The sequence below is a fragment of the Trachypithecus francoisi genome, unplaced genomic scaffold (assembly GCF_009764315.1).
Source record: "Trachypithecus francoisi isolate TF-2019V2 unplaced genomic scaffold, Tfra_2.0 Lachesis_group0, whole genome shotgun sequence".
NCBI lineage: Eukaryota > Metazoa > Chordata > Mammalia > Primates > Cercopithecidae > Trachypithecus > Trachypithecus francoisi.
This window is the reverse complement of record NW_022681453.1, coordinates 76,400,583-76,427,578: the sequence shown is the minus strand read 5'-3', so window position 1 is coordinate 76,427,578 and position 26,996 is coordinate 76,400,583. Positions and strand designations below refer to the sequence as shown.

At 41.5% G+C, this 26,996-nt stretch overlaps 1 protein-coding gene across 2 annotated transcripts in view; it reads right to left on the bottom strand.

Annotated features, from left to right (window-relative positions):
• CCDC80 (coiled-coil domain containing 80) overlaps window positions 1-3,570 on the bottom strand; it is a 36,890-nt gene extending 33,320 nt beyond the window's left edge. The window contains exons 1-2 of one of the 2 annotated variants that reach the window (XM_033211287.1): window positions 2,485-3,570; window positions 184-2,084 (exon numbers count right to left, since the gene is read on the bottom strand). In XM_033211287.1, the coding sequence (XP_033067178.1) occupies window positions 184-2,061 (1,878 nt within the window). In that variant the 5' untranslated portion in view covers window positions 2,062-2,084; window positions 2,485-3,570. The remainder of the gene's footprint in view (window positions 1-183; window positions 2,085-2,484) is intronic. The other variant, XM_033211288.1, reaches the window with a different exon arrangement.
• Window positions 3,571-26,996: the final 23,426 nt, after the last annotated feature.

Genomic DNA, 26,996 nt, shown 5'->3' with positions numbered 1-26,996 from the left:
CACTAAACCAGAAGGAGCTATTGGCCTGCTGCCCTCTTTTGCCAGACTTCTGAGCTTCTTGACACAGTACAGGTTCAGCCACAGTCTGGCATCTAGCAATATGATTTTTATATAACTAGTAAGACAGACGTTAACATGCCCTGCCTCAGCCCATAGAACAATGCCAAGGAGAAGGCTACTTACAAGGAGCCTTCGTTTGCCTTCAAAGGACCCCAGCAGGTCGGCCACTGACTTCTTGGGACTCTGTGTGAAGTGTTTGTTGGTGGGTTTCTGATAGCCATCCTGTTCTGTTTTACCTCCTTTTTTCTTCTTGCTCTTCTCTTTCTCTTGCTTGCTCTTTTTCTCAGACTTCTTCATTTGCTTTTCACTCTTAAGTAACTTGTCTGCATTCTCATTCTTCATCTTTTTTTTCTTCTCCTTCTCGGGTTTCTCAAGCTTTTCATGCTTTTTAGACTCCTTTGCTTTTTTAAGGGGAACATTCCTCACCTGCAGCTCCTCCTCCAGCTGAGAGGCAGTAGGCCGGCTGAGGTCATACTTCTCCTCATACTCATTACTAAGAATTTTGTCCTGGGCCTTCTTTTTGGGAGGTTTCTCCTTTGCTGGCTTGGGAGGACCTGGCACCACATTTGGGTCTCGATGGCCATATTCCCGCCTGTCCATGCGGTTGTCCCGGAAACGGCCTGGGCCAGCAGCCCTTGTGCTGAGCTCTGCAACGGTGGTGGGAGGGGCATCTGTGAAGCTCTCCAAGCCGGTGGCCTTGCTGGGTCTCCTGGTTGTCTGTGGCCTCTCCCTGTGCTGATCCTTCCGGGATGGAGGGTAAAGGTTCTCTGAAACTGAGGGTCTCCTGGCAGTGGTCACCTCAGTGGTTGTAGGAGGCCTGTGGGAGGGTGAGGGGGTCCAGGGCCTCTGCGTGGTGGGAAAGGCAGTGGTGGTCATAGGTCTTGCAGCAACTGTTACCGCCCGGGACGTGGACCGAGTAACTGTTGTGGTTGGAACAGGAGGAAGGGTGGTGGCCCTAGGGGTTGAGGGAGGTGGGGGCAAAGCTGGTGTAGTGGCGGCCAGTTTTCTCAGGACCTTCACCCGACTCTCTCTGGTTGGTGGTACTTGTGCTCTCCTGGGATCCTCTTTCTTCTTCTCGCTGCCCAGGCTCGGCCTTCCTGCTCCACCTCCACCATCATTCCCCTCCTCCACCACCTGGCCCTCTACACCAGCGGCCTTACATTTCTGGACAAAGCCCTTCTGCCTGATCTTCTCGATCCTACGGATGGGGCCTTGGTCGATGACCTCGTACATAGCTTCCAGCCTAACGGGGTATGGGTAGCGCTCCTCCACCTGCAGCGTCTTCTTCAGCAGCACCATGCCAAACTTGCCCTTCTCCAGCTTCAGGAAGCTCATCAGCTTAGGGATGAGGCTGGGGTCCAGGGGCTGCTCCAGGATCTGGCCCTCACTGGTGATCCTTCTCACCTTGCCTCCTTCCTCGCCTGCCTGGTGGAAGAGCACAATCTGTTGGATATGCCTCTCCGCCAGCTCACAGTACACATCGTCCTTCAGCAGGCTCATCATGAGGCGGTAGTAGCCTTCCGAGGCATGAGGGGCTGAGATGACCCACACTCTGTTCTTCCCTGCAAAGCTGGCAAGGATGTTGGGAGAGCTGGATCCCGAAGGGAAACGCAACATTCTTGACCGAGCTGAGGACCCCTCATCTCTGATCATCTCACGCGGAGAGCTCCTGGCTGCTGGTCTTTGCTCAGGTCTCATGGGGGCCCCATTGACGTCCGCGCGGGCTGGTGGCTCCGTTGGGCGAGCTAGTCTCAACACGGGCACACTCCTCCTTCTCTGGAGAGGCTGAAGGTTTGGTTGTTCCAGAGTGGATCTCTCAATTCCACGAGACCTCCCAGTGTGCCTCAGAAACCGAGCTGGCCTACTGCTGTCCGGAGAAACCAAAGGCACTTTCCGCCCTCCATGGCTGTCTCTGATCGTGGCGTGGGGGTGGGGTTCTGATCCACACACGAGCCACATGGCCAACAGCATAGTGAAATGGGGTCCCATTCTCCATGTCATTGTGTAATCCACTTTGCGGTGCACCGAGGTCGTAAGACAAAGGGGAGGGGGAAAAAAAGAAAGAAAATTATTTAGCTGGAAACAGAGCTGGTCATTTTCTTTTTCTGCATCTCAGCCAAGGGGAGGGGAAAAGGGTGGTTAGAGAAGAAGGAGGAAGGTCAGGAGATGGAAAATGGGATGAGAGTCTATTACTTTCAAGCCCCTATAATTTGTTAGTGTTTAACAGAGACAGTTACATTAAGCAGGAAATCCAATTCAGTTTCCCAGTCAGCATGCTTGCACTGTTTCAACTAAGGCTCTGGATGCTCCAAAGAAAATGCAAACTGGCATATTAATTATGACAACATTCACATTTCATTCCTTCAAAATAAGTGACAAAGAAACAAATAAACACACCAAAGACAGAAAGGATTACACACTTACATGGTGGCTCATAGAGATGGAATGCAGATGGTTGCAAAAGAAATCAGAAGTTTGGTGTCCAGGACAGTTTCCTAGATGAACTACTTTTCCTCCCAGCCCTCTCTCTTTTCCGAGAGTGAGCAATACAAAAGGGGTGTGCTGTAGCTCCAGCTTTCAGAGTACCGCCACAGATCCACAGCCCGTCCTGATCTGAGAACTGAGCCGATTCCTTTTCTTTCTGGCTGTGTCTTTTTACCTTCTGGACAAGTGGGATGAGGTGAAAGGAGCTGTCCTTATAAGTCTTTGTATCTCCATTTGTCTGCAGTTTCTCCTTGGTCTTGTGTGTCTGTGTGTGCCAGTCCCTTGTGCCGACACAGGACGTCCCTTAAAGTCCAGTCCTGGCGATTTCTGAATCTCACTCTTTCCCTCTTTAAAGTTCCAGGATCCTTCTTATCTCCCTTTCCCCCACAGTCTGGCTTAGTCTCTTTGTTTCCGGGCGTGAAAGCACTGGGATTAATATGTTTTCCAGGCTGAGGGAAAACACAGGAATGTGATGTCGAAAAAGGACTTCTTTCTTTCCCTATGCTTCTCTCCTCCCTTTATTTCTCCCTACCTTTTTCCTCCTCTTTTTCTTCTTCTTTTTCTTCTTTCTCTTGCCCGGATTCAGTCCCAGAAATGTTAGGACTACCTCAATTTTGCTCCAAACCAAACTCTAACAACAGCAGCCACTGGAAATCAAGGAAACTTCACTAAGAATTTAACAGATCAGCAAAACACCGCCTCCTTCCCATTTCAGCACGTTCGGAGTGGACTCAGTGAGGAGGGAGAGGGCTGTTCTTTGGGGTGGGGGAAAGTTTTGAAACTCCACACATCATCATAAATCACTCTAGAATAGGATGACTGGCGACTTAACCCCTTCCAAACCAAGTCATCGGGGTACCTTCTCTTCCAGTCTGTTCTTACACTGCACTTTGGAAGGAGAAAATTCTCAGATTTCTGCATCAGGCTACATGCTTTTCTTAGAGACAGATACTCATTTGGGTCAGGGTGCTTGGTTGTGCAGACACAGACAGTATATATGTATTTATAGTCCCATGTGTATATTTTTATATCTTTCTCCCTGTTTTGTGCTTTTAGTTTGAGGTTGGAAAACCCCATGGAAAACATGACTAGGTTGTTTTTATTTTATGCTAATTGGGGATCATATTACTGTGTTCTTGGTCCTAGATTCTCCTCGGCATGGAAGGAAGCTGGTAAAAGGTTAGAAATGCAGGCAATGGCTGCAAGTCGAGATTGCAGTTGACTATTACATCAAGGAATGGGCATTATGATCTCTAGCTTCAAAGCTCTGGCTGCAGAGGGTAGACTAAGGGCTTCCTTGGAGGTCCCGAGTCATTGATTTTGTGTGTGTGTGTGTGTGTGTGTGTGTGTGTGTGTAGTGCAATACGTTCCTCTGCAGAGACTTTAGATGTCTGAAGGGCTTTAGGCAATCCACAGAAGTAGCCAAAAGAGAGAGTGAGGCAGCTTTGGGCTTCTACCTCCTGACTCTGCCATGAGGATTCTGTCAGTGGAGAAGGAAGGGGCCTCGGGTTACATGGATATTTCTTCTGGCCATTCTGGGCAAGCTGACCTTCCAGGTCACTATTAACTGCCACCAACAGTGGCAAGCCAGGGTTCTCAGAAACCTCCTTGCAAGCTCGGTCATGCTAATAGCGTCCCTCACTGGATCAAACTTCATCCCTAGTTGTTACGCTTTGATCAGCCCCATCTGGCCCTGGTCACATTTGACTTTTTTTCACATAAGCTACAAGCATGGAACTGAGAAAGTCCTGTATAGATGTTAACTGTAGAGCTGCCAGGCCACACCTTAAACTCCCAGGGGTATCAAGAAGGATGGCTGGCCCTGCTGTGGCATTCTCTCAGACACTTGTGAGGACAATAACAAAAGTGGACTTCAGGCAGAGACCCTCTGTCCACTGGAGTCATAGATTGCAGCCTTCATGGCATTCACCTGTTGGGCTGACCAACCTGGCCTTGTGCTAAGTTGGAGGGTCCTAGATGTTACTTCCTTTCTCATAATTTCCTAATACATCCTACGCTATCCTTATTGGGCTTTCTCCCTTCTGTCTTTTCATTTCCTTTTCTCTTCTCTCTGCTTATAACAACTACCCTTTATTGAGCATTTTCATGTGAAGCTTTGGGCTTAGTATTTTTGTGAATTCTTTTATCTGACCCTCACAGTACCCTTAGGAAGTAAATAGAATGATCCTCATTTTATAGATGAGCAAACTGAGGCTTGATGAGTTTAAATAAATTGCCTATTGTCCCATAAACGGTAAGCAGGAGCTCTGAAATGTGAACCCAAGTTTAGAACAGCCTACAAAACGTGATGCTATCCTGCCTCTTTCATTTTCTACCCATACCTTCAATTTTTTCCTCTTCCTTCAATTCCTTTTTGCATTTCCCATGTTCATAGAAGAGTTCCATTTATTTGTTCAACCAGAGTACTTATACTTTCAGAGTCCTACTGTCTGGAATAATTGTGTAACAGTACTTTTTGCTTTTCTCAATAGGTCCTTAAAGTCCTTTATTATTTTTCTTGAATAAGTCATGACTTACACAAATCTCTCCATCATGTGCACAACATTTGTCACCTGTGCGCTGGTAAAGCTGAAATACAGCCACTTGAGCAACCTAGAGTTGACCCTGAGGAGCCATCCCAACCCTGCGTTGTACCTGTCTTCCTAGGACCTCAGGCTTTCTTCCCTCTGTGAGCTTCAGTCACCAGATGGCGCACTAAACACACACACCAGAGAGGACCTAACACTCCACCACCTCCATTAGTCCCCATCCCACACCCAGCGCCTTCCCTCAGTCTCTTCTCACACACAGATACATACACACACACTGGCAAAGTGGGGCTTCTCATGCTTGTTTTCATCTCAGTGCCCAAACCCTTACCTGGGGCTTCAGAAAACCCTCCTGAAGAAGTCTGGAAGGCACATACCTAATAAGAGCAATGATAAATTCTCATTCATTCATTTCTGGGGAGGCCTATAATGATTAATGGCTTGTAATGATTCTCAATTCCAAGTCTGTTATTTAAGAGCTCTGTATTTTCTAAGTCCCCCATTTAGATATTTCTATTTTTCTGCAATCTAAGAAAGAAACAATTAACCAATTAGTGCTAGGGGTTGGGCAGGGAGGGGGGCGGTGGGGGTTAGTGATATCTGAAAGGAAGACATTAATGTTGAGTCAGAAAAAGATAAAAGGAAAAAAATTTTAAAGTAGACTTTAGAAATGCTAATGTGGGAATTAATTGACAGGAAACTACCTGACATTGGTTTTGTAGTAATTTGTGGGGAGGAAAGGAAAGAATGCACAAACCAGAACTGCTTTAGAGAAACTAGAGTGGGGATAGTTATCTGATGAAAGTTGGAGTGCATGTAAGAAGGCATCCAAAAAGGAGTGTGCTAACTGGTCAGACCCACACTAATCCAAGAGTTCAGCGACCTGGGACCAAGGCTCAGCGTAACACACTGTGCCAGGCATGCTAGAGAAACCAGGGTTTCTCTAGCTGTTGGTTCTCATGCTGTTGGTTCTCTTGCACAAAGTAACTCTCAGGGATGTTACTGAACCGAATTCAAAACATTGTTCTATTGCTCAAAAAAAGCATTTGCTTAAGAAGAAACAAGAATAAAAAGAAAAGGAGGGAAAACAACAGGCTCTTCAGTGTGATTTTGGAGGGAAACCACCTCTCCTGCTCTGTGATCATCAGTATCCCCAGCAAGAAAATTCGCCGAGCCATTTTATCACACCTTTGCGGCGGAGGCGCAGATACTCACACTGAGGATGCTGCTATGTTTTTCTTTTCCATTTGCAGAGCTCTATCAAATGTTCAGTCTTAGGCTGCATTTGTGTCCTTCAGAATGAAAAAAGAATTCTTCTCTTTCTCAGTATTTGCCATGTAGGACAGACTAAAGAAATCAGTTGCCAGGTCAGAGAGAAAGCCGAGGATGACTATGAAAGCAGGGTGCTGCTGCAGCCCAGGTGATACCAGTGAACTGGGGGGTTCCCAGGTGTCAGTGGGACCTTGACCCCAGCTGGTGTCCAGGCTCTTGACACCGTCAAAAGAATGAATTCAAGGATATTCTAACCTGTCACGTCATGAGTCTCCTCGATTGTGATGACCATGCCTTTTATGGGAGCTGCCGGGGACCTTAAGGCCCATCAGTCCTCAGTTATGGCCATTATGGCACTGGCTTTCCTCCTCTCCCCTTCAGAGCTGAGGGCAATTCCTTTTCCAATGGCCCTCCTGCTTGCAGTGAGGAAAGGGTCTGGGTGGGCTTCCTTGGCTGGCACAGTCCTTGCTCCAGTGTCCTGCCTTCTCACACTTGGAGCAGCACCGTTGCCTGCAGGTTTGCTATTGAGCCTGTTTGGTCTGCAGTGAAGAGTCTTTCTGGGTGACCCTGAGATTGCAGGGGACTCTTTACAGTGACTGCTATCATTTGGGCTGGCTGTCTATCCCATTTTTTGCCATTCTGGGTCATTTCAGCCATTTCAGCCCTTTAGCCAATAGAGCCCTGTCTCTATTATTGAATACCCCAAAAGCCACATCAAATATGTCATTAATAGGCATGTAGTGTCCCAAAGCCAATTTCTATAATGTTCTTCTTCTGTCAGGTACTGACTGGCTAATAAAGTGTGTCTCTACTACAGTTTGGCCAGCATCAGTACTGAGATCAATGTTAGTATATATTCTTAGGGTCTCCACAAAGGCACCCCTGAAACAAAGCTGAATTTCCATCTTTTTCTTATTTCTTTTTTTTTTTTATTATAGTTCACAGGCTTAGTGGTATATTGTTTCATTCCCTCCACTAAACAAGTCACCATATGATTTTTCTTAGATCAACCTGGCCCTGTTGATAGTTCCAGTAAGTGTCATTGCTAAGCATGGATGTGGCCCCCCACAGTGTATTGTTCAAGATCCCCAGCAGACAAGTTGTAAGCATAAGCCTGGGCCTCTACCCAAATACACTGCTTTTCCCCAGGGGTGCAAATCATGGACAAAATAATATGAATATCTCCCCAAGTTAACTCAAATGAGCTCAAAACTCCTCCATGAATTTAGTTGGATCCTCTAAAGATCGGCCCAACCTCTGCCTGCATTCTGCTAGATCACACCCTGAAAGAGGTACGTGTACCCAGATGATCCCAGCATCTCCTTTGGCCACCTCTCTAAATGAGCATAATGTAGAACGGTCAGGAAGGTAAGAGGTGCCACGGCAGGTAACCCCAGCAGGGCTCTGTTCCTTTGGCAGGGAAGCATATATAGGTTGGTAAGGAGATAGACCTGTGGGAGTTTGGGGGCTGGAGATGGAGAACCAGCAGAAGACTGGGGAGTTGAAAGTGGATTTGGGTGAGATGGAGGAGCTGAGGGTGCTGGAACTGGGTCTGGATTAAGAGGTGGGGGAAGGCTCTGAGGAGATGCATTTCCCTAAAGGGGATCACACAGGATATCTGGTTCTTCATTTGGTTCCCCTAAAGGAATATGGGTATAACAAAGGCAGCAATTCCCACAAAGATCAGGGTTCTGATACAAGCCATGAAGGTCTATACATATGGTATTTCAGTCCATTTCTCCTGATGTTTACAAAAAAGATATAATTGTAAGATGGTATTAAAATTCAGGATCCTGTTCTCTGGCCATTGCACTCTATTTTCTCAAAGAGAGTTACCCATGGTCTTGACTTGTCTTGGGCATGACTTGAAAGAGAGAAGAAGGGGGAAATAGCAGTATGGTTCTCTCATGGAGAGACTGGTCCCAGCATGTATGAAACTCCAGGTGTAGGAGTGTAGTCCTTATGACTAGCCAGCTCCAAGGCCAGGCCAGGGAGACAGGCTTCCTTGTCCCCATGGCTGGCTGCCTTGGCATCCAGATATCCCTGGACCCCTATTGCTGCCCAGGTATCCATATCCCCCTGGGGCTTTGAAAATGGGAAGACTTAATATGACTTGTGGGCCTAATTTGAAAGCACAAAGCCTGCCAATATTCATGCGAATGTTTATCACCAAGTAAAACTTGGGAGTAGAGATGATTCAGCATGGCCAATAAACAAGGACCTTGAAGGAACCCCTTAAGAACCATAGGCCTGGATTTGGCATTCCAGAGGGCAATGTCTCAGAGGCGTTTCTGTATCCAAAGGGTTCACTTAGCTTTTGTGTGAAGTATGACGAAGTAACACGAGAAGAGAAAATCACAAAAGCAGGGTTTAAAGAAACACAGGAAAGAGAAACCAACCAGAGTCCATGTCTTGGTGCAGCTGGTCCCTTAGGAAAACGAAAGACCCTTCCCAGGAAAAAGTCATGGTGCTCCTTGGAAGCTGTCTAACCACTGCACAATATGGAGTTTTACCCTATCAGCCTTATTAGCTTCCTGTCAGGCAGGACCCTGGTGCCTCAGAACAATTCAGCATAGATCATAACCTTCCCTCCTCTACTTGTGGTCACTCAGGGTGAACCGAGTTTTCCAGCAGGAAGGAGCAGATGTGCTACAGCTGAGGGGAGTTAGGCTGTAGTTAGTTCCAAGGAACATGGGAGAAAGTAGTAGTCACTCCAGAGAACAAGAAGACTCTGACTAAGGTCAGAGTGGGACTTAGCAACTGCTGGTGCTTCTCAAATGGGGATGACAATGCTCCAGCTCAGATTGCCACAAAGGTGATGCCCAAGGGCTTGGGGAGCTCCCTAAATGCTGGTGAGAACTTAACTCTAGTCAGGTCTAGGCTCTTGACACCATTGTGAGAATGAATTCAAGGATGAGTTGGAAAATAGTGAAAGTATGGAGATTTACTGCAAAGAGAAAAGTACACACTCAAGAAAAGGGGGTATGGGCATACTCGAGAGAGTCACACATTGGGGTTTGGGGTTTCTATCTTTACCAATTTCTTTAACTAAGGTGTGTGATATTCATGAAGATTCCTGGAAAAGGTGAAGATTTCTTGGAACTGTGGTGCCACCCATTTTTACATCAAATATGGGTGTTCCCAGAACCATCATGGCACTTGTGGGTGTGTGATTTAGTGTGTTAATGAGCATATAATGAGGTCCTAGGTAAAACCTAGGTAGAATCCAGCTCCATGTTGGGGCCAGGTGGTCTTAGCCAGCTTAGTCCATTGGTTTTTCAGGATTCTTGATCCCTGTTTTTTTTTTTTTTTTTTTTTTTTGTGAGACGGAGTCTTGCTCTGTCCCCGAGGCTGGAGTGCAGTGGTGTGATCTTGGCTCACTGCAACCTCCACTCCCGGGTTCACATCATTTCCCTGCCTTACCCTCCCGAGTAGCTGGGACTACAGGCGCCCGCCACCACACCCAGCTAATTTTTTTTTTTTTGTATTTTTAGTAGAGATGGGTTTTCACCGTGTTAGCCAGGATGGTCTCAATCTCCTGACCTCGTGATCCACCTCAGCCTCCCAAAGTGCTGGGATTACAGGCATGAGCCACTGCGCCCGGCCCTCTTGATCCCTGTGTTTTCAGGATCTTATTAGGCCATACCTTCCGAAGCTATTTCAAGTTTCCTTTTGCTAGTCATGTGAAACTGCTGCCTAGAATTTTCTGATCTCCTCCAACCACCCTGTATTATTCCTTTCTCACAGGGAGGTTCTGAGAAAGTGTAAACCCCTAAAAGAAGCACTCAGTATTGTCCATGAAGTGTCAACAAAGTCACATGTTTAATCCAAAATGGAAGGAAATGTGTAAATAAAATTAAAAATAAAAATAAAAGTTACCTAATGGGATAATGGTCAAAGCTCTTGAGAACAGTTGTTAATGTTCTTTCTTTATGCATTTATTTTTAATTACTTAGAGTTTGCTGGGGAAAGCTTGTAGGCATGTTTTTTTCCTGTAGAAGGTTGCTTAATTAAGAAAATGTCCATCTGCTAGTGAGAACAAATTAAAGATCTTACCCTAGCAGAAATTAAGGAGCTGTGTGAATGGACCAGAGATTCATTTTGAATCTCCAAAGTGAATGATTTAAAGTTCAAATGTTTATTGGTTGCTATTTTATGTAAAAGATGTGAACTTGTGGGCATATGAATTTGCTGGTCAGGGGATTAGTGCTTGGGTCTGGAAGGGGTGGATTTAAAGTCTTTATCATTGGTCATTTAATGCATGCGAAAAATTTACATCAATCAAATTTGAAGGGGAACATTCTGATTGTACCCCTCTCTGTGCCCTTAGGTATGGCCAAGAAGATAAAGACGATACAATTTTTTTCAACCCTTCTCTCAAATGTTTGGCAAAAGTGCAGACTTTGCACCAGGAATGATACAGAACTAAGCAGCCTCTCCCCCCTAGAAGTTCACAGCCCATTGGAAAAGATAAATATTATACTCTCCACAGCAGTGCTGCCAACTTTCTCTGCAGGTAAAAGTTCAGTACTGACTATGGCTGCAGGCCGTATGCACAGAGTTCATTTCTGTTGGAGAATTTGCCTCTTCAATTCCTTGAGCAGGCTTTCCACTGAAGGAGGCTTGCCATGGCAGCAACTGTGTGTCACCTGTAAGATCTTGCTTGGATGTCCTTTTGGCTCTAGAGTCCCCAAGAGTTCCAGATACTCTTGGCTGGCAGACAAGTGCTGTATCTCATTTTCCCAGTCCCAATCTCGGCCCTGCACCAGTCTTGCTAGGATTGCCCTAGCCTTCAGTGGTTGGTTCACTGTACTGACCTTGCATGGCCAGTCTTGACCACATCACTTAGAATATCGCCTTACATAAGAAAGTGTGAACCAACAGGATGGCAGCTCATTCATTCGACAAATATTTACTCAATGCAAGGCACTATTCTACTCAATAGGGATACACCAATGAACATTCCCTGACCCCAGGGAGCTTACATTACAATGGTGGGAAACAGACAATAAAAATAAAAACAAATATACCTAAACCTACATACGTACTTAAAATAATTTTTTTTAAAGGAAGGGAGTAAAAGTTGATGAAGGGGAAGAGGCCATTTTAGATACCTTTATCCAAAGAAAAGGATTTTAAGTGAGAATGGAAAGCAAGTCACCCAAGTATTGGGAGAGGGGAAGAACATTCAGAGTAGAGGGAACGGTGAGTGCACAGGTACTGACACCAGGGCTATTTGACAAGCATGTTCCAGAAGAGCAGTGTTGGCGGATTTTAAGCAAGGATGTAGCAAAGCTTGATATGTGACTGAAAAGGAATGCTAGGAATGCTGCCTGGAGAATAGAGTATGGTGGCAAGAATGACAACAGTTAACCAACTGCTGAGGAAGATAATGCAGTGGTACAAGTGAAAGTTACAGTCTATTGAACCAACGTGCTAGTAGCATGGTAAGTGCAGAAAAGTCACTAGATTTGGTATATACATTCTGAAGACAGTGGTGACAGGAGCAGTTTGGGGCAGAAAGAATCAAACATTTTGTTTGAAATTCCTGTCAGACACTCTGATACAGATGTCAAGCAAGCAGTTAGATACATGAGACTGGACTTTGAGAAGGACTGAGGCTGGAATTATACATTTGAGAGGCTATTTAAAGCAAGCTTATCCAACCCGTGGCCCCATGGGCCACATGCAGCCCAGGATGGCTTTCAATGTAGCCCAACACAATTTGTAAACTTTCTTAAAAGGGAGTTTTTTTGTTTGTTTGTTTGTTTTTTAGCTTATCAGCTCTCATTAGTGTATTTTATGTGTAGCCCAAGACCATTCATCTTCTTCCAGTGTGGCCCAGAGAAGCCAAAAGATTGGACACCCCTGATTTAAAGCCTAAGGCTAGAATAAATTACTTAGGGACTGGTAGAGGAAGAAAAAGAGTAAAGGACATGAAAGGGGAACAGCTAGTGTGATGGGGGAAAGGCAGGAGCACGCAGGTTTTTCAGTGGCCGGTAGCTGGGACCATGTTACTTCTTTGGCCCTTTCTCCACAGGTCCTTGCTACATGTGTCCAGATTCAGCTTATTCATCAGTGTCCAGGCCCTGCATCACCTCCTCCACAGAGTTTTCCCAGATGCTCCAACCCAGACAGCTCCCTCTTCTCTGAGAAGCAATTCTGTAGAGCATCACTCATCTGATCTTTTTGTACTCCACGCATAGGTTCGTGTTCTTCTAAGCAGATCTTTAGGTTCTAAGAACATGGATTATTCTTACATTATTTTTCATCCTTCTTATTATTCTGGTATATAGTAAAGGCACAAAAATTTTAAGTGCATGTCAATCAAATACATTTAAAAACAAAGATGGAAAAACCCTAGAAGCCAACCCAACTATGAATTATCACTTTAAAGGGGGAAAGAAAAGAAGAAAAAAACTCAACCAGGGAGTCTCTTTAGCCTCTGTGTACTAAATAATAAGAGTGGAAACAGAAGACATAGCACTGTAAGTAATCAAAATTAAATCTCTTTTTTTTTTTTATTTGAGATGGAGTGTCATTCTGTCACCCAAGCTGGAGTGCAGTGGCACTATCTCAGCTCAGTGAAACCTCCAACTCCTGGGTTCAAGTGATTCTCCTGCTTCAGCCTCCCGAGTAGCTGGGATTACAGGCACGTACCACCATGCCTGGCTAATTTTTTTTGTATTTTTAGTAGAGACGGTGTTTCACCATGTTGGCCAGGCTGGTATCGAACTTCTGACCTCAGGTGTCCCCCTGCCTCGGCCTCCCAAAGTGCTGGGATTACAGGTGTGAGTCACTGTGCCCAGCCTACATTCACACTGTGTGCAATCACAACCACTATCCATCTCTGGAACTTTTCCATTCTCTCAAACTGAAACTTGTTACCCACTAAACAATAACTTCCTGTTCTCCCTTTTCCTTAGCCTCTGGTAACCACTATTCTACTTTCCATTCCTTTGAACTTGACTGCAAATAGTTATTTTTAATGAATGAAATGTGCCTACCACAATGCTAATACTCAGTTAATGGTGGAGGAAATAATACCTGCACAAGAGCAGTCATAAACTCTTAACCTCCAGCCTAAGGCAAAAGGCTATCAAAACAACATAGATGGCAGGCACCTGTAGTTCCAGCCACAAGGGACGCTGAGGTGGAAGGATCGCTTGAGCCCAAGAGTTTGAGGCTGTAGTGAGTTAGGATCACAACACTGTACTCCAGGGTCAGAAGGAACTCAAGGGTCAGACAAAGGAGCTAAGCACCTAACACAAACAGAAATTACTGAAAAATAGTAGATTTACCTGTTAAGTATTAAGTATTGCCATGCCAATTTGTCATGAAATCAGAAGCCAGGGCAATATGTGCACTTTGTGTCTCCTGTTTGCTATCAACTCTACGGCTGCAGTAGTCTTTCAATTGGTCTTCCAGCCAGCAGACTGATCCTTTCTAATCCATCCTCCAGTGGCCAGCACTATAATTTTCCTAAAATATCAATGTTTCATTTCTGCTGCAAATTTCTCAACATTTTTCTCATTGCCCTCAAGTTACATTTCAGCATCTTAATGAGGCTCACAAGCCCTCCCATGATCTATTCCACTTGTATCTTGTTGGCTTCCCTACACTGTTGCACGCCTACTCTTCAGACCAGCTCTCTCACCATTCCTAAGACACCTCCTCTCTCACATCTTGGCATTCATGGTTATAATATTCCTTCCATCTGGAAAGCTCCTCCTTCTTCACCCTGGATCTGCCTGTAAATTTTTATTTACCTTTCAAGACTCTACTCAAATGTCATGTCATAAAACTTAGAATAATTTTCTGACTTCTCCCCAACCAGACTGAATTTGGTGCCCCTCTCTATACCTCTGTCAGAACCTATAGGTTTCACTTTTTAACATGTACCATTTCTAGTCTGTTCCTCTACTCTAAACATTAAGCAGTTTGAAGGTAAGGACTATGTCCTTACCATCTAGCACAGTTTGATTAGCAGATGGTAAGCTCCCAATTACAATTTGTTGAATGAGTGAATGATATAACAAATAAATGCAAACTCATAAGCTTTGTATTCAAGGCAGCATTTTGGAGTAAGCAGAGAACTGTTCTCTAGTTTAGTCAGAAAAGGAAACTCAATGATTAAGCAAACATTGATAACTGTTAAATATAAATGTGAGAACCTCTGACTATGCCTAGGTATTTGTATTTTATTTCTTTAAACTCACCCAAAGTTCAGCATTACTTAAATATATTTACATTTATATTTATATCTATATCTATCTATACACACAAGCAAATATATATGTTTACAGATACATACATATCTGTAAATATGTATCTACACATATAATCTAAACACACAAGCAAATATGTATATATTTGTGTGTGCAGATAGATATATACACACACATATATACATATACATATCTGTAAATTGCTGTACCTATAAGGTTCACACTTAGTGTTGCTATTATCTCATCCTTGCAGGGAATAGTTTTTCTTCTCAAAGAATACAATGAGACATTTTTTACTCCATGGCCCTTTCAAATATGTGCCAAGTAACCAATCAGATACTGTGAAATGACATAGTGTGATTTCTGAGCATAGGTCATAAAAGACATTGTGAGTTCTGCTTTTCCTTTCTTGGATAACTTGCTCTGAGGAAAGCCAACTGCCATCCTGTGAAAACACTCAAGTAGCTCCTTGGAGAGCTCCATGTGTTAAGGAAATGAGGCTTCCTGGCAACAGCCAGCCCTGACTTGTCTTCCTCATGAGTAGTCGATCTCAGAAGCACATTCCCCAGCTCCATTCCAGGCTTTGGGTGACTAGAGCCCTAATGAACTTCTCAACTGCAACCTCATGAGAGACCCCAAGACAAAACTACTCAGTTATGCTGCTCCCAAATTCTTGACCTACAGAAACTGTGTGGAATAGTAAATGTCTATTGCTGCTTTAAGTTTGGGGGTAGTTTATTATGTAGCAATAGATAACTAATATCCTTGACATATATGTTGGGGAGGTTCACACATTTGTTAAAACATAAAGAATGTTTAAAAGCAACTGAAAGCAATAAAAAATTCATAGAATTGACTCCGTTGGTGGGTTGCAAAGAAGACATCAACTTGAGTATCCTTTTCATTATTATCCAAACCAGGATTCTGAGAGTGAAAGAGGACACTTTTAATAATTATAAGAGAACACCAGGTATAAACTGATATGGTTACAGGAAAACCAGGACGTGCAGTCACCCTATATGTCATCTGACCTGAAAAGAGATCGGCCAAAAAAAAACTGTCACTGGGTGTAACCAGTGAAGAATGGTGTAACCAGCTCAGGCTGTGAGAAGCAGCCCAGGACACCAGAGAAGAGGCTGGGAACTTTTTGGACTAAAATGCAGCATGAAATCAAAAATAAAATCTGGAGAATTGAGCAAAAAAAGATGTTGCTATCTCAAATGAGCAGAGAACTTCAGAGAGATACCTCAAGGCTCCCCGGGCCTAGAAGTTCCCTGAGCTGAGACATAGGTAGCAATCCTGGCAGTAACAGTGGAAATCTAATTATGGTCTGAAGTTGGATCCAGCTGAAAGGAGTAATAAGATGCCTACAATGTAATATCTGAATGGAACTTGCTACCCTGAGATTTCCTCCTGCAAAGAAGTTTTTGAGCTCTAATCACCAGATGAGTATGACACACAAGACGCCCTGGGGAAGTCCAAGAGGAATGCATGGCTTCAGGGCTGTGATCATCAGGAGAAAACCACTTGGCGGTTTGAGCGTGGGCTGCACAGATTTACTGGAATTATGAAGCATGCTAGACACACCTCATAGGGCATATTGAATAGTGAACATTCCCATATATGAATGCAGAGCAGAGCCACAGAGCCACAGAGCCTTTGCTTCTAGTTAAACAGCAGCTTAGTAGCATGATTTGGAAATTGGGAAGCAGTGATTCCATCAATTAAGGGTTTTAACAACTTGGTTATTAAAAAGTTTGCCTGGGTCTAAACTTGGAATAAGATGGAAAGAATTTGTTTTTACCATGTTAGGCCTAAATTGACCTGTCTATACAAAGAGTTGCTTTTTTTAAGAAAAAGAAAAGGCAGAAAGAAGATGTGGTTTAAGTTTTATTTTAAGAACAAAATAGCTTATTTTATTTATATATATATTTGGAGACAGAGTTTCATCTTGTTGCCCAGGCTGGAGGACAGTGGAGCGACCTCAGCTCACTGCAACGTCTGCCTCCCAGGTTCAAGTAATTCTCCTGCCTCAGCTTCCCAAGTAGCTGGGATTACAGGCACAAGCCACCATGCGTAGCTTTTTTTTTTTTTTTTTTGTATTTTTAGTAGATGGGGTTTCACCATGTTGGCCAGGCTGGTCTCAAACTCCTAACCTCAGGTGATCCACTCTTCTCAGCCTCCCAAAGTGCTGGGATTACAAGCATAAGCCACCTCGCCTGACCCTTATTTTGTTTTTTAAAAATCGTGGCTTTAATTTTATTTGTAATTTAATAGTGTTTCAAAATAGATGGCCATTAAAACATGACATATGTACACCTATACATGGTGAACAAGTATATCTGAAGTATTGAGATTTTTGTACAAGTGATTATGGTAGAAATAGAGCATAAAACAATATCTTAAATCCAGAGGTTATTTTTGAGTTTTTTAAAAACAAATATTTTATTATGTGCAAGTGAATAATATCCACCCAGTTTATTGATATGACAGAGGTACTTGGGGAAATATTTGATTCTGTTTTATACATATTCCGAACTTGACAAACTGATGATTTAAAGAACCAATTTATCTCCTGTTTTTCGATTACAACACAGCCAGTTAAATGTTCACTCAACTATTCAAATTCAACTTACTTCTGTGGAAAGAGTAACCCAGTTGCTTTTCTTTCTCCATTTTCTTTACTGTGCTTTCCAGCATCCTTTCAGCTATACTTTCACATGCCCAAATATTAGAGAATATTTCAGCTTACTGTAAGGAAAATGTTCTGTAAGAGCTGTGTAAAGGTGGGGACAGATGCTTGGAGAGGCAGAAAGCACCCTGTTGGAGAAGGTGTTAAATAAAAGTGGGAGGAGAGATCCTTAACAAAGAACTTAAGCATTAGGCGCCTTTTATAAAATGTATGAACTCAGATGTTGGTCATAAATATACAACCTTTGGGACAAGGCAGCAAGGTAAAGTGTTTGAAGAACTGGTTCTGAGGTACCATTCTCTGTGGTAGTTCTTCAGTTCCTTGTTCATCATTAGGAGAAAGGGCTTAACCTCTGGCTGCCTTCATTGGTTACATAATCTTTTCATCCCTGAGGGCCCAAGCCTAAGGCACTGGTTGCTTATTTGAATGAAGAGCATTTTAAATTCTGGACTTTGAATTTGTTAAAAGCTTATCTGGTTGGTTTGGTATCATTTTCTTCTATGTTGGTAAATTCATGCCAGATATATTTATTTAACACAACGACTTTTACGTGAGGTAATAGGACAAAGTCTTCAGCTACTTATCTTGTTCCTACTTCATTAGTTCTCCTTGCCTTGGGAATGGGTAGCCTACCCTCATCTTTGGCCCTAGCTCCAAACACATCCAGCGCCAGCAATGAGAACTGCTCTGTGGGACATACCAAGACAGTGTCTCATGCTCTCTGGCGTTCATCACAGAAAGCTGATGTCGATTACAAATATGTAGATCCTTCTCTTTGTGTTTGTCATCCAGACACCCTGTGAAGGCTGGCAAAAACTGTTCTTATTCTCCAAATATTCACTGGCATGTATTTGTGTAGTAAAATTATGTTTCGGGTTTGAAAATTTTTTTTAAAAATGAACATCTGTTATTCTCTTTCAGTGGAGAGGTTCTCCACACAGCTGAGCAGGGCAACTTGGCTTCATCCACCATCTCTGTAAAGTCACAAATGGAGATTGTCATCCAGCAGCTTTTTGTTGATTGGCTGACCAGCTGCCACACATCTCCCACAGCTGGTTTGGCTCTGAGAGGCTCATGGGAGAAGAGACGGTCAGGGTCAGCTTGTTCTGTGCACACAGCCCATGGGAGCTCCAGGAGCAGGGATAGATGTTTTGATCAGTCATTACTGAATGCTAAAGTCACAACCCTGAGTGGGTGTGAAGGAGGGAGAGGGTTTGGTATGTGCATTTTAGGATGTTGAATCATAGCAGCTTAGTTTTTAGAGCAATCATTTTTACCTCCTGGTGTTTCTCTTCCCTATTTCTATGATACTAAATTATAGAGAATGTGACCTGTGCTAAGGTAAATGTACTAAAAAAAAAAAAAACTGCTTTATTTTTTCCAAAGAAATAAGATCTTTAGGTCCATTTTATAAGTTCCATATTATTTCGAGAAGGAAGCTTGTCTTCAATATGTCTCCGTACTCCTGAATACAAAAAGACTTCAGGTTCCATAGACCACTCGAACTGTGAGCTTCTAGACCCTGTATTTCAAGAGGGTCAAAACACAAGGTTAAAAGCACTCTTTCCAAATTCTTCAGCAAAATTATATTGACAGTCAATATGTTTGACTGCAATATATTGACAGCAATTAATGTTTGTAGAGAACTTCAGAATTTACATTCTGAATTTAGGTTAGCATTCATTACTTCACTACATTTTCAAAAGTGAAAGTAGAAAGAACAGGATTTTTAAATAGCAAATAAGGAGAAGAGAAAGGCGACTTTTAATCAGAATTAACTTTTACTTATTTATCAAACTATTACTCATATCATTAATATCTGCCTCTTCTGCCATACTGTTAAACTCCATGAAAACAATAACCATGCCTATTTTTTCACTGCTATATTTCTATTGCCCAGCACATTGCCAGATACGGTGTTAAAAAAGACAAACATTGTTGAATGAATAAGTGAGTGAATACCATCAGCCAGGCAGTGGGTTGAGTGTACTATATTTACCGTTTTACTCACTGCAGATATTATCTTCATTTCACAGCCAAGGAAATGTAGTCTCCAGGGCACACAGTGATGTTTGTAGCTGGAATTGAAACCCTATAATGCCCTTCAACTCGTACTATTTTATTAAAACCCTTATAAAACCCTGTTTCTATGATTATATTATACGATTATAGATAGCATGTAGTTTTGCCTCACACAATCAGCCTCCCATGAGGTAGGTGCCTTTAAGTTGTTTTTCTTTTGTTGATGTTATTGTTGTTGTTTACCCTAATTGCTTTCTAATTCCATTTTTTAAAATAATTGTTCAGAATTACTGTAACTTGACTTAAATATTTGTCTTTGTAAATTACAGACACCAGAGTTAAAAATAGTGGATAAGGTGTTAGTCACTATTGCCAAGTCCAATAGTATCACTGTGTGAGGGTAGTTGGGGGTACATTCTTGGAAGGGAGGGGATAGTTTTCTAAAGATTTCTCTATCTCTACTGTGTAGTTCCCTACTTTCCTCTAAAATAACGGTTTTTTAATCTAAGAGTAAATAATAATTAAATTCCCATCTCAATTTATTTTGTGCTAAGTAATCTAGAGGAATATTCAGAGTTACATTTTGGTGATTCTCTTTGAAGAGAGGAAATGAATATGTGCTAAGTGACCTCTTCGTCAGGCCAGAATTTTTTTTGTTGTTTGTTTGAAATGAAGACTCGCTCTGTCACCCAGGCTGGAGTGCAGTGGCGCTATCTCAGCTCACTGCAGCCTCCGCCTCCTGCGTTCAAGTGATTCTTCTGCCTCGGCCTCTTGAGTAGCTGGGATTACAGGCACGTGCCACCATGCCTGGCTAATTTTTGTATTTTTAGTAAAGATGGGGTTTCACCATGTTGGCCAGGATGGTCTTGAACACCTAACCTCAAGTGATTTGCCCACCTTGGCCCCCAAAGTGCTGGTATTACAGGTGTGAGCCACCACAGAACTTTTTAGGTGAATAACCTGATAAAGTAAATATTATTATCACTGATATGTTATTTTATTTATTTATGTATTTATTTAATTATTTATAATTTCAACTTTTATTTTAGGTTCAGAGAGTACAAGTGAAGATTTGTTGCATGGGGACATTGCACGATGCTGAGGTTTGGAGTACCTTGATCCTATCACTCAGCTAGTGAGCATAGTACCTAATAGTTTTCCAAGATTTCTCCCTCTCTCCCTCCCTCTCCACTCTAGTATTCCCTAGTATCTACTGTTCCCATCTTTATGTCCATGTATACTCAATGCTTAGCTTCCATTTATAAGTGAGAACATGCAGTGTTTGGTTTTCTGTTCCCACGTTAATTCATTTAGGATAATGATCTCCAGCTGCATCTACGTTGCTGAAAAGGACAAGAGTTTGTTCTTTTTGGCTGTGTAGTGTTCCATAGTGTATATATATCACATTTTCCTTATCCAACCCACTGTCGATGGGCACCTAGGTTGAGTCTATGTCTTTGCTATTGTGAATAGTACTGCAATAAACATACAAGTATACAAGTATATGTGTCTTTTTGGTAGAATGATTTATTTTCCTTTGGGTATTTACCCAGTAATGGGATTGCTGGGTCGAATGGTAGTTCTGTTTTAAGTTCTTTGATAAAGCTCTAAATTACTTTCCATGGTGATTGAACTGATTCACACTCCCACCAACAACATATAATGTTCCCTTTTCTCCACAGCCCCACCAGCATCTGTTGTTTTTTGACTTTTTAGTAATAGCCATTCTGACTGATGGGAGATGGTATCTCATTGTGGTTTTAACTTGCATTTCCCTGATGGTTAGTGATGTTGAGAATGCTTTCATACATTTGTTGGCTGCTTGTATGTCTTCATTTGAGAAGCGTCCATGTATTTTGTCTATTTTTTAATGGGGTTATTTGCTATTTTCTTGTTGAGTTGTTTAAGTTCCTTACAGATTCTGGATATTAGACCTTTGCCAGATGCATAGTTCGCAAATATTTTCTACCATTCTGTTTACTCTGTTGATAGTTTCTTTTGCTGTGCAGAAACTCTTTATTTTAATTAGGCCTCACTTGTCAATTTTTGGTTTTGTTGCAATTGCTTTTGAGGACTTAGTTATAAAGTCCCAAGGTCCTGTCCCAAGGTCAAAGTCCAGAATGATGTTTCCTAGGTTTTCTTCTAGTATTCTTAGAGTTTGAGGTGTTACATTTGAGTCTTCACTTGATCTTAAGTTAATTTTGTATATGGTGAAAAGTAGGTCTAGTTTCATTCTTCTTTATATGTCTAGCCAGCTATCCCGGTGCCATTTATTGAATAGGGAATCTTTTCCCCATGGCTTAGTTTTGTTGACTTTGTCAAAGATCAGATGGCTGTAGGAGTGTAGCTTTATTTCTGAATTATCTATTCTGTTCCATAGGTCTATGTGTTTGGTTTTGTACCAGTACCATGATGTTTTGGTTACTCTAGCCCTATAGTGTATTTGAAATCAGGTAATATGATACTTCCAGCTTTGTTCTTTTGGCTTAGGATTTCTTTGGCTATCCAGGCTCTTTTTTGGTTCCATATGAATTTTAGAATAGTTTTTTTCTAGTTCTGAGAAAAGTGACAGAGCTAGAAAAAACTAGTTCTGGTAGTTTTTGGTAGTTTGATAGGAATAGCATTGAATCTGTAGGTAGCTTTTGACAGTATGGCCATTTTAATGGTATGGATTCGTCCAATTCATGAACATGGAACATTTTTTCATTTGTTTGTGTCATCTATGATGACTTTGAGCAGTGTTTTGTAGTTCTCTTTGTCAAGATTTTTCACTTCCTTGTTTAGACATATTCCTAAGTATTTTATTATTTTTGTGGCTATTGTGAATGGGATTCAATTATTGATTTGGCTCTTTGCTTGAACGTTATTGGTGAATAGAAGTGCTACTGATTTTTGTATATTGACTTTTGCATCCTAGAACTTTACTGAAGCCATTTATCTGTTCCAGGAGCCTTTTTGGCAGAGTCTTTAGGGTTTTCTGGGTATAGAATCATAGCATCAGTGAAGATAGACAGTTTGACTTCTCTTCTTATTTGGATGCCTTTTATTTCTTCCTCTAGCCTGACTATTCTGGCTAGGACTTCCAGTGCCAGGTTGAATAGGAGTGGGGAGAGTGGGTACCCTTGTCTTATTCCATTTCTCAAGGGGAATGTTTCCAGCTTTCTGCCCGTTCCATATGATGTTAGCTATGGATTTGTCATAGATAGCTCTTATTTTGAGGTTTGTTCCTTCAATGCCTAGTGTGTTGAGGGGCTTTTTTTTTTTTTTTTTTATCATTAAGGGATGTTGGATTGTATCAAAAGCTTTTTCCATGTCTACTGAGAGATCATATGTTTTTGTCTGTAGTTCTGTTTATGTGATGAATCATGTTTATTGATTTATGTATGTTGAATCAACCTTGCATCCCGGGAATGAAGTCAAATATGGTCATGGTGAATTAACTTTTTTAATGTCCTGTTGGATTTGGTTTGCTAGTATTATGTTGAGGATTTTTGCATCTGTGTTTATAGGGGATATTTGCCTGTAGTTTTCTTTTTTTGTTGTATCTTTGCCAGGTTTTGAAATCAGGAGACCCTGCATTCATAGGGTGTGTTAGAGAGAGGTCCCTCCTTCTCAAATTTTTGGAGTAGTTTCAGAATTGGTACTGGTTCTTCTTTGTATAACTGGTAGAATTTAGCTGGGAATCCATCTGGTCTTGAGCTTGCTGTGGCTGATAGGTATTTTTTTTTTTATTACTGATTCAATTTTGGAACTTGATGTTGGTCTGTTCACAGTTTCAATTTCTTCCTGATTCAATCTTGGGAGATTGTGTGTTTCCAAGAATTTATCAATTTTTTCTAGATTTCCTAGTTTCCATGAATAGGTGTTCATAATAGCCTCTGAGCATCTTTTGTATTTCTGTATGGTCAGTTGTAACATCACCTTTGTCATTTCTTATTGTGTTTATTTAAATCTTCTCTCTTTTGTTCATTAGTAGTCTAGCTAAAAGTCTATTTATCTTGTTTATCCTTTCAAATAACCAACTTTTTGTTTCAATGATTCTTTGTATGGATTTTTGGGTCTCAATTTTATTCAGTTCTGCTCTATCACTTCTACTTTAAAAGTAAAAACATTCCTGCTTTTATTCCTAAGCATGACTTATTTTAAAATTTCAATAAAAAATTTGATTTATCATTGAATGTCCAAATCTTCTGCCTTCTCTTTAATATGAAATTTGGGGAAAGATATATTTCTTCTGATTTAACAACATTCTTCATACCTACAGTCAAAAGGGAAAACTTTGCTTTGTATTTTTCTGAGTCTTCTTTTATAGTGTTTTCACAATGTGGTTGGTGGTCAAATTATTGTGCTTGAAATTTTGTGTTTGGTTAACACAACCATGCAAAAGAGGGAGTTTAATGTTTAGTGTCTGATTATTATTTTTATTTATTAAAATTTTTTGCCTTCTTTTTGTCATGCTAGCAGTATCTCTATCTCAACTTGCCTATGGGGAGCCAAGTTTGAATACTAATTCCTTTGAAAGGAAGAATGTTTCAATATTATGGGAATCCAGTTTATCCATATTTACAAGCTTAACTTATTCTACTTTTACTACCCCATCTAATTTACATCTTTGATATTCACTGTGGCTGTAGTCAGAATGGTTTTCTCTTAATTTATGTGCAGGCCTCAATTACTGGTAAGCAACAGGTATTGGTCAATCACAAAGTATATTAGATTAAGACAGAAGACCTTAAGGCCAAAGCTTTGTGCTTTGACCATTCCCATGAGCCCTTCTTGGTATCCACAGCATGTTCCCATTATTGTGATATGGATTTAAAGAAAGATTTTAAAAGCATGACAGATTAGCAACATTTAATCATCCTTGTATGGAACCATTACACTCGAAATGTGATCCAAAACTAACATTACACAGAATCTTTTGTAAAAATTTCTGATCCCATGGCTACCCATGCAGTGCAAAATATTTATGTGAACACAAATTTTTCAAAGCAAAGAACTATCAAAAGGGTATTATATCGTATCTCCTTTTTACTGTCTTCATGGTCTTACTTAATATTTGTGCTAGACACTTTCACTGCAAGAACCCCCTTGAAAGAAACATCTGTAAAGAAAGTTTAGGACATTAAAATGCCAACACTAAAAAAAATTTAAAACATACCCCTAAACAGAGTTTTCTAAATAATCACATCAACTTAAATAGAAACAGAAGTTCCAGCTCTGAAGATAAGAAACTAGTCTTTTCTTTGGCTCCTTTATCTTCACACATGCTTCTGCGCTGTAGATCAGTTCTGCAGAGTTTCCGGGTCCAGAGAAACCAGCATCCTTCAAGAACCACAAGGCAAGAGGAGAGGTCCTTGCAAATAGCTCTAAAGCTCTGTGCATCTACCCTGTCAACTCTACATGCCTGCATGTGATGAGAACAATTTTTTATATCATGGTTCTTAGTCCTGACTCCTCAGGATTTACAACTGTCATGAACCTTGGTGTTAACTGTCATTCCGTGGTCATCAGGGTTTCCCCCTTCAGATGTCTGGTTCTGGTCTTGGAACAACTCTGGCTTACTTACAGCCATACGGCCCTCCTATAAACCCCTCCAGTCTCTTTCTCCCACTGGAATTTCCTACCTTAGTAGCTCTTTACTGCCCCTGCCTGATCTAAGTAGGTATAACCCTAGAAGGTTGACCCAGGGGGCGTTGACTTTCTAGGTTTGGACAAGACATACACAATGAGCTTATTGATAATAAATGGAAATAATGTTGAAGGAAGTAGTTACCTGACTAATGTCATGATGTTCTCCACACCCATAGAAGCTGTCATTCTCTCTCATTCTTTATGTGTCTCCATCTCTCTCTCTCTTTCTTTTTTCTCTTCTCTTCTTATTCTGACAGGAAGCAGATGAATCAGAATGAGTGAAGGAGAATAGACAAAACAAAACCACAAGCACAACACGAAGGGAACAATAGTGACACCTTTAATTGATGAGAAATAAACCAGATAATCCATGAGGGCCAGTTGAAAGGTATAAACCATTTTATACAAACATGCAAATTAATATTAACTCCTCTATTTCAATAACTAACAGTGAGTTATAGGAAATACTTTGCAATGACCAACCATGCACAGTGTACTGCATGTTTTCTTTGCTCAGTTAGCCACATTAAAAGTGTTTTGTACAAACTACTAATGAAGGAAACACATGAGTACAGGCTAAGCATGCTTAGAAATCTCTATGATCTCTCAGTCTCCATCTTCCTGGCATAGAGATGTTTCTGTGGGGCTTGAAGCAGGAGACACACGTTTACACATTTATGTATATATATATATGTATATATATATATGCCTCCATTATCAGAAATTGTTCTAGAAATTTTATGAATTGCTGAGAAGAATGCTCATAATTTTAAGATAATGCTAAAGATACTAAAGAAGAAAAATTAGGAAGTTAGCAACAATCAATAAGTGGGTTTGATTGGTATTGAATGATGGTAAAGGGTAAATGGGTGCTTTTCAATGCTCTAGTAATAGGAATTTGGGATCCCTGGCCACAGACTAATAATGGTGCATATAGGTCTAGACAGACGGGACTCCTAAAATTAGGCACTTGTCCATACTATGCATGAGTACATGATGTCTGATGCCTAGCCACCTTACTAGGCAGAACAGAAAAGCACAGGGACCAAGGAGTCCACAATGTGGGTCATTCTTGAACCTTCTTCCAAGATACATTGGAATCCCCTGCTAGCAGAGATATTTCTGAGCACGAAAATGGCCCTCAAGTACAAGCTGCAGAAGGGAAGAGAAAAGGTAGTAGTAAACCTAGATATTCTAACCCAGATGACAATTTGTAATTCTAGTTTCAGGATTGAGAGTCTTTGAGAAAGTACATTGTAACAGGGATTGGTACACCTGGGTTTTAGGTCTGGTTCCTTATTTTCTCACTTTACTTCTCTGGGTGTTGGTAGTCTCAAGTCCAATATGAAAAAGGCTGAACTAGTTGATTTTTAAGTACTTTCAGTCAATGCTTCTCAAATTGCGTATGGTGAAGTTCTAGTTTTGTTTTTATTTTATGTACATTTGGTTGCAGACTAGTTCTTTTGTACAACACAATGAAAATAATTGCCAGAAAAGCAAACACATGCTTAGATGTCACAGAAACACCAAACTGCTACAAAAGTTTCTAAATATTTCGGTCAATATCTGTCCTTATCTTGTCACAGGCTGCAGCAACAGTTTTTGGGTCACACGTTGAACAGCATTGCTTAGAATTCCAGCTTTCTGAGTATAAGTTGTGAATCTGGCCAACATGGAGAAACCCCGTCTTTACTAAAATACAAAAAATTAGCCGGGTATGGTGGCGTGTGCTTGTAGTCCCAGCTATTCAGGAGGCTGAGGCAGGGAAGTCGCTTGAACCCAGGAGACAGAGGTTGCAGTGAGCTGAGAGCACGCCACTGCACTCCAGCCTGGAGACAGAGCAAGACTCAAAAAAAACCCAAACAAAACAAAAAAACACACACAAACAAACAAACAAAAAACCATAAAAGTACAATGCCTTGCAATTCACTTGCAAGAAAAATTGTATAGTATAGTATATGTGAAAAAGACTAGGTTGGTCTGTGTATCTATCTGTTTCAGTGACTCAAGCCACACCTGGGATGTCTACTGGGTTCTGGACTAAAACAGTGTCAT